We start from the raw sequence: 7,927 nt of genomic DNA, 5'->3' as shown, positions 1-7,927 counted from the left end.
GCAACTGACTACGACATGAGGAAAAAGCCTCTAAAAGGCACAAAAAACCTCCTACTGTTGCAGGACCATCCTGCGACCTGATGGACAGGACAGTGGGGATGTTCTCGACAGAACCGGGTGTTCTGACTGCACGGATGGCCTGGTACGAGACTCAGGCTATGCGATGAAACCAATCACCGATTGACCCCAACAAAACGAGCCAGGGATGGTGGCGTTGGGAAGGTTTGGTGTCGCTCCCGTCGACTGGATGTAGCATCACAGGCGCCCGGACAACGAGGTAGGGCAGTAGTAACAGTTCTACGGTACTTTTATCCGTACACATGTCAAAGATCTTCATTGACATTGAAGTCGACCTCCAAAGGTTGTAGGCGACCTCGCAACAAGTCGTCTGGATTGCTAGCGACTCCACCCACGTGTCGCCTTAACTTTCAATGTTCATGTAGCCGACCTAGGTAGCATAACCCTGCCAAGTCATTCTTCATTTTATCTATTTCCTTCCTCTGCGTGGGCCCGGTTACACCTGGTAGCACTACAAGTTCGTCCAAGGACCATGACAGCTTCCCACCAAGCGATATACGACCGCATGGTCGATATCCTCGGCGAAGGCGACACCCAGTCGTTCTTGTCTCCCCTCTCCGTCGATGCTCGAGTGCGACTGTTTGAAGGCATCGGCATCACCCTCAACGCAACGACACAACCCCTCGAAGCTCGCATCAGCCAGCTGACCGAGGAAGGTCGAGCCCTCGAAGAATCGCTCCACCAGAGCGAGGGCCAAGCCGCAACAATGCGCGAACATAGTGTCGCCCTGCAAGCCGAGGTCGCACAACTTCGCGACCGAAGTCGACACTGGAACCCTCTGTGTCCCAGCTGCGCTTGTCTCTTCAGGATGTACATGTACAGACTGTTCGAGTGTACCAAGAGGCTGGGACTGCAAGCAGCTAGCCCCAACAATCCCTCCATACGGGTGTCAAGTCAGTGATGCTTGATTCACCAAGTTCGACTCTGACACCAGCAAGCTCCTCAGGTGGATCCTGCAAGTCGAGACCTCGGCCGATGTGCTGTGCATCACCCGCGAGTCTACACGTGTAACGTTCGCCCTTTCCCATCTCAACGGTCAGGCGGAAGAGTGGGCGTACCCCATCCGCCTGACCAACTCCATGTCATTTGCAACGTTTGACGAGCTCGTTGCGGCGACGAAGCTCCGCTTCCTCCCCCAGCACAGCAATTTCCAATAACGTTATTACTCTAAGTTCCTTGTATGCAAGACTACATTCACGACCTTCGCTTTTTGGCAACGAGTGTTAACGACGACTCCTCGCTACCGGAAGCGCTCCGCGTCAACGTCTTTATGGCCGGGCTCAACCACGGTCTGGCACGTACACAGCTGTTCCGTGTCTGTCCAGTCTCGTTCGAAGAGGCTGTTCGCACCGCCCAAGCCTCAGCCCTAGCGCCAAATCGTGCCGACCCATCGGGAATGGATATCTCGGCATTATCTCATACCAACGACGGCAAGTGCAGTAACTGCAGCCGCAAGGGTCACGTTTGGCGTGAATACCGCGCCCCTCGACGCACATTTACACCCTCTGTACAAAACGCGCGATCCGACTCAACGGATCGCCGCCCAAGCAATCGGGAGCCCTCTTGTGGTGGGCGTCCCCCAAGACGATTCACTGGGCGACTAGGTCGATCTGATCACCAGATGGCGGGAAACGTCAAGACCTAGTAGGCGTGAGGCGCCCTACTGGGGCACCAATATGTCATCCCAAGGTGTGTGGTGTAGTATCACACTCGAGTGACCTAGCCTCAAACACCGACTTCCATCTGTGCCGCGTCGGGCTACGCCCCAACAAAATGGTTACTTTGTCTCTTGCCGTGGCGGGTTTACCCACTCGACTCAATGTATTGATCGGTTGCGAAGCGTCAGCGAACTGCGCTAACCGCTCCACTCCTGCTTGTTTTGGTTCTCTCCCCGTGTCAGATTCCCCTGACTTGGTTCGCGTAAAGTAAGCCGATGGCCGCATCTCCGCCCAGCAGCGCCTAATGGTTACGCTGCCTGTTACCTTCGACGATTTCCACTCACTCGAAACGTTCATTATGATCGATTTGGATGAGCGGTGGGACCTCATCCTTGGAATGACTTGGCTCGAATCCAATCAACAGTGGATCGATTGGAAACTCAAAACCATCAACAAGGTCGTTTGGCTCAAAACTGATCAGCTGTGATCCGACGACGCGCCGCGGATAAGGCTTCACAGCCTTCGGCGTTATCCGTGACCCCTGACCTCATGGCGATGAGTAATAAACTCGCCGCTGATGCCGCACCAGTGTGCTTGTTGGCCCCAGCACACTTGCCCTTGCAGTCCACGTCGCCAACCTCACCCCGTGAGGTTGCACCCACGTCTGCTAGCTCTCCAGCAGACGCCGCCGTCGTATCTAGAACTACCATCGACCCTCCACTTTCCCATACTAATCTCACCCTTCCAACGCCCCTTCAATCGCGTTGGGCTCAAATTCACCAGTCGCGCCGCCTTGTCACAGCGCCACCTACCTCAACTCCGCAAGATCTTAATGTGGATGCGTTCATTCAGCACGTTTGCAACCTCGACGAGTTGCCCCAATCCTCGTCGGACATCCTGGCATTGCCAGAGATGAGCTATCGCTCTTTTCTGAAATCCCTCCGTTCGCACGGCATCGCGTGCATAGCGATGATCACGTGCGATGAAGACCTCGACCTTTTGTCCTCATCCACTGCAGACGAATCTATCCTGCCCAACCCAGCGGAGCCCCAGACGTGGGCTTCCCTCCGCTCGAACCCGTTCTTTGACCTCCTTGAGGAATTCAAGGACGTATTCCCCGACGACGTTCCCTGCCGGCTACCCGTCGACAAGGGCATACGCCACGAAATTGACCTCTTGTCCGGCACGAAGTATTGCGTTACTCGCCAATGGCCGCTTCCACGTGATAAGTTGAAGCGATGGAGGCCTTCTTGCGGCTCGTAAAGCCGCCGGCTGTGTCCGCGAATGCACGTCCCCACACAGCAGCCCGACGTTCTGTGAGAAGAAACCTAAGGGCAAATGGCGGATCGTCCACGCCTTTAACAAGCTCAACGCCGCCACCATTCCGGCGCAAACACCGATCCCCCGCAAGGATGTGATTATCGACGGCATGGGTCGATCCACCATATTCTCGAACATCAACCTGCGCGATGGATTTTATCAAATTCTCATGCGCCTTTGTGACGTGCCGAAGACCGCCGTCTCGACATCAAGCGGAATGCTTTGGGAATGGCTCGTGATGCCCTAAGGCCTATCCAATGCCCCTGCGACGTTCAATCGCATGGTGACGGCCAAGTTCCGCCCTCTTCGCGACTTTGCCTCGTCCAATTTGGATGACATCTACATCCACAGTCGCGGCTCTGAAACCGAGACCGACGTCGAAGTTCACCGTCGGCATCTTCGTGCGGTTCTTACCGTCCTTCGTGAGAATGGCTTGTACACTAACCTTTCCCAATGTCTGTGTGGGGTCGACGAAATCCCTTTACTTGGCGACCTCGTCGGTATTCGTGGTTGTCGGGCAGATCCCGACAAAGTCAAGACCATCGTCGACTGGCCAGCCCCCTCTTCGGTCACTGACCTCCGCCAGTGGCTTGGCTTGGCTACCTATCTTCACAAATACTCTCGTGGTTTCGCCGAGATCGCGCAAGTCCTCTTTCGGTTACTAGCCAAGGATGCCCCATGGGTTTGGTCGAGCGACTTTCAGTCCGCCTTCGACGCTCTCAAATCTAGCATCAAGAGCTATTTTGGCGCTTCCTGACTTTTCCAAGCCGTTCAGCGTAGTGTGACGACTCCCAATATGCCATCGGTTGTTGCTTAATGCACTCTGACGCTGATAGTCGCTGTCGCCCTGTATCCTTTCGAAGTCGCCATCTCCACGCCGCCGAGCCCTCGAACCCAATCATACGATCTTGAGCTCCTCTGGATCAAGTACGCCCTCACCAAGTTCCGCGTCTACCTCATACGCGTGGACCCCTTCGTCGTGTACACCGACCACTCTTCGTTGCGAACCGTCGTCAACACGCCCCACATGTCAGCCCGCATTGCTCGCTAGCTTTCCTTCCGCTGGCTTTCCTTCTCCGCCGAATACAAATTCTCGGTTCAGAACACACCGGGCAAAGACAGCGTTTTGGCTGACGCGCGCTCTCGACGTCTAGATTACTCCTTGCCTTTTGACCTTGTCTCGATCGGATTCCTCCACTCTGGTCTCAATGACCGCATCCGAGCTGCCTATTCCCTCGACGCGACATGCTCGGCTGTGTTCAGTGCCCTCACCGCCCCCGAGACTCTCAAGCCTCGGCGTTTACCGTCCTTACTCCATCGTTATTCGGTTCGCGATGGTCTGCTCTACTTCCAGCCCACCCAGGACACACCTCCACGCATTGTAGTCCGTGGGGATTCTGCGATTCGTGCCTCTCTTCTGCGCGCGTACCATGATTCCCCCAGTGGCGGCCATTTCGGCCGCGACAAAATGTTTTCTGGGTTGTCCCGTTCGTATTGGTGGACTCGCCAATACAAAGCTGTCGCCCGCTACGACGCTCGTTGCGACGCTTGTCAACGCACCAAGATCGCGTCTTCCTCTCAGGCGCCACTATAGCCTTTACAGATTTCCGAGGAGCTCTGGCCATAGGTCAGCAGGGACTTTATGTATGTTCTCCCGCGTGACGCTCGTGGTTACACAGGTATCATGGTTTGCGTCGACAGGGCGTCCAAGTACATAGTGGCCGCCTCTGTCAAGGAATCCATCAGCAGTATTGACGCAGCTCGCCTTTTTTCGATCATGTCTGCTGTCGCTCTGGACTTCCGCGGTCCATAGTATCTGACCGTGATCCCCGCTTCACCTCCCACTTATGGTCGGCTCTGTTCGAGCTCTGTGGCGCCGACCTGGCCATGTCCACAACCGACCTCGCCGAGTCGGTTGGTCAGACCGAGCGTGCCAACCGCGCGCTTGAAGATATATTGCGCGGGTACTCTGTAGAACAACCTTCTGCCCCGTGGGCCGCGCTCCCTCCCCACGCCGTCTTTGCGTACAACACGTCCGTCCAGGCTTCTACGGGCGTTTCACCTCACTATGTTGTTCATTTACAACACCGTCGCATCTCGCAACTCCACGACAGTCCCGTTTCAGGGGGGAGTCGCTTTCTGATATTTCACCGGCGATCGAAGCCATCGCTGAAACTCGAAAAATTTCCAGCGCGCTCCGTCCAGGACTTGACGGACTTCCTTGCCAATCGTCATCCGTGTTGCAACAGATCAAGGACGACGTCGCGCTCGCTCAGCATCGAAAGGCGACGCAGTCCGACCTTCGTGGTCGTTCCAATTTGGCGACTTTTTCTGTCGGCGATCTTCCTCCTCGACAAGTCAGCCCTCCCCGATCACGCCGCCTTTCGTGCGCGATAAGCTCGGCGAGTAAGCGTCCGTAACTCGATCAACGGGTCACGGCAAAACTAGCCAAGACCCGGCCAAGGCCCCCACACGCATCGACCATCCAACACGCCGATTCTTTTGCCGCCCCGCGTTTGGTCGCAGCAACGAGTACATGAACACAGTAATGTACTCCACCAACGTCTCGCCTTCACACAGTTCGACGTGCCCCACGTCGAGCACACAACTTGGATCGCCTTTGCATGCGGTCCTTGTAGCGCGCGAACCCTCGTCCATCAGCGACCACAATCGTCATCGTGGCCATGGCGTCCAGCATCCACAAGACGTGGCGCTCGAAGTCATCATGGGTTCGCCCGAACTCTGCCAAATACGCGTTGGCGTTGAACACCCAATTCAATGTCGTCGACGACATCGGCGTCGCTCGTGGAGTCGCACATGCAATCGAACGTTGCCTCGCCAACGCCGCCCATACCGAACGCTTCGCTCGAGTCGTCTACACATTGAACTTCATCAATCCGAGCTCGTGCGAAGTCGAGATCCTGCAGCGTCCAAAGATGTTCCCGCGGCACCATCGTCCAGGCTCTTCAAACTTTCACGTCGTCGCCACAGCACCGGACAATTCCGCACTTTGCGTCCATGCTGCTGCTTCAACTTTGCGGAATCGACGCTTCTCTTCTTGAGCAGCCTGCTCCGCCTGTTTAGCTTCCGCGCCGCTTCTTCTTCGCGGCGTTCACGCAACAATTGCTCAACAGCCTCCAACGACCTCAACGTTTGGAGAGCACCTTCCAACATCCCTTGAGCTACAATACGCTCGAGTTCTGCTTGACCTTCGGGTCGCTTCATCCGACTCGAGGCCGCTAGCACTGCCTTGAACGGCTCAGGCGTTTCCGCCTCTTCGCCAGTCAAGTCGACGAGAAGCACTTCGTCTTCTTCACCACCGGAGGCGATCTCGTCCGCCTTGCGCTTGCTTGTACCCCCGACTTTCCGACAATGTTGATGGCCGAACCCATCAAGTCACGCGCGTCCATCACAACATCTCCACGATACGACTCCCGTTGGTTTCGTATTGAGTGGGGGAGGGTGTAACAGTTCGACGGTATTGTTATTCGTACACTTGTCAAAGACCTTCATTGACATTGAAGATTACCATCCAAGGTTGCAGGCGACCTCATTACAAGTCGCCTGGGTTGCTAGCGACCCCCCCACGAGTCGCCTTAACTCTCCATGTTCATGTAGCAGAGCTAGTTTGCATAACCCTGCCAATGGATTCTTCATTTTACCTACTCCTTCCTCTGCGTGTGCCCTGCTACAGCAGTGCAAACGCCACTTAAACCCCCTCCAAGAGGTGACTTTGCAGCATTTGGCTTATAAAAACCATGAGATTGTACCAACTACAAGGCGCAGATGAGCTAATTGGTTTGTTCGAGCAGGCTCACACCATGACTATGGGCTCAAACAGGTGGATGTCGCCTTGTCCATGTGATGGAAGGAGTGCTCAGGATTTCATCCAATAGGAACACTCCTGTCATGTCACTCGATAAAACCACCGAGGCACAGTACGACGTTTCGATGAAGAGAACATGAATTGGAATAAAAACTATCCAATTTGGTCAGGTAACGATGTAGATAGACAATTCATGTCATCAAGTCTTTCCTTTGCGCGTGTCTGACCACAACAACGATTACAGTAAACCCCGGAAAAAGCCGACCCCCCCCATCATGTCCTCCTGAGGGTTCCTCATCTTCGTCGTCACCCAGGGCATCGTATCCTCCTGGGGCTCTTCCATCGTCCGCGCTCAGGGCATCAATTCCTCCTGAGGTTCTTCCTTCATCAACGCTCAGGGCTTCAATTCCTCCTGAGGTACTTCCTACATTTAAAAACGCCACCACCTCTTCAGGCGTGGGTTGTTCGGTTCCATCGACCACCAGGGCGGCCCCTCCAGTTCCGGTTAAAGAGGTATCCTTGTAGTCGAGAGCTCTTCCAGCAGGCGGGTATCCCTGCAGTACCCCAACATCACGACCAGATGTCGTCTTGTCTCTTGGCGACATCGTCGGAGCCGCTGACGCTTCAGTACATCCCCCGTTTTCGTTTGTTTCCAGGTCGTCCGGGGCGACTAAGTCATCCCGGATTCCCTCATTAACTCCCTTGCTTCCTTCTATCTTCGCTCTCGACTCAGGCCGAGGCTTGTCCTTCACTTGCAGTCCTTTTCTTCTCATTCCATCGAAAGTTATTTCTCCAGAATCGATCGGTATCGCGCCACTTTCGGCGGCTCGCACCCGACCTCCGACCCTTCATTGGGATCCTTCCACGCTGGAGGCTCGGCTACGCCGCAGAGGGCACTCCCGTTCGAAGTGTCCGAGTTGGTTACACGCGTAACAGTTGAAGTTTCCTGGAGCCGATCCCGGTCCCCCATCGCGCCCACTTGCGTTCGAGCCGCGGAAACCATTCATGGAGGGCTGTCGAGGCAGGCTACACTCCACCAAGTGGT

At 55.4% G+C, this 7,927-nt stretch overlaps 2 protein-coding genes across 2 annotated transcripts; one reads left to right on the top strand and one right to left on the bottom strand.

Moving 5' to 3' along the window:
- Positions 1–550: 550 nt before the first annotated feature.
- H310_07676 (hypothetical protein) lies at positions 551–1,235 on the top strand (the record flags this gene model as incomplete). Its single annotated transcript, XM_008873106.1, has 2 exons — positions 551–894; positions 1,013–1,235. 2 exons carry the CDS (start codon positions 551–553, stop codon positions 1,233–1,235), a joined length of 567 nt encoding a protein of 188 aa, XP_008871328.1.
- A 4,544-nt stretch (positions 1,236–5,779) lies between these two features.
- H310_07675 (hypothetical protein) lies at positions 5,780–6,569 on the bottom strand (the record flags this gene model as incomplete). The annotated part of the gene is made up of 3 exons (XM_008873105.1): positions 5,780–5,931; positions 6,008–6,418; positions 6,551–6,569. The coding sequence occupies 3 exons, from the start codon at positions 6,567–6,569 to the stop codon at positions 5,780–5,782; spliced, it is 582 nt and encodes a 193-aa protein (XP_008871327.1).
- Between the last annotated feature and the right edge of the window lie 1,358 nt (positions 6,570–7,927).

The sequence above is a fragment of the Aphanomyces invadans genome (genome assembly GCF_000520115.1).
Source record: "Aphanomyces invadans strain NJM9701 unplaced genomic scaffold supercont1.14, whole genome shotgun sequence".
Taxonomy (NCBI): Eukaryota; Oomycota; class Saprolegniomycetes; order Saprolegniales; family Verrucalvaceae; genus Aphanomyces; species Aphanomyces invadans.
Note: the sequence above shows the minus strand (reverse complement) of the source record. Positions and strands in the feature narration are given on the sequence as shown.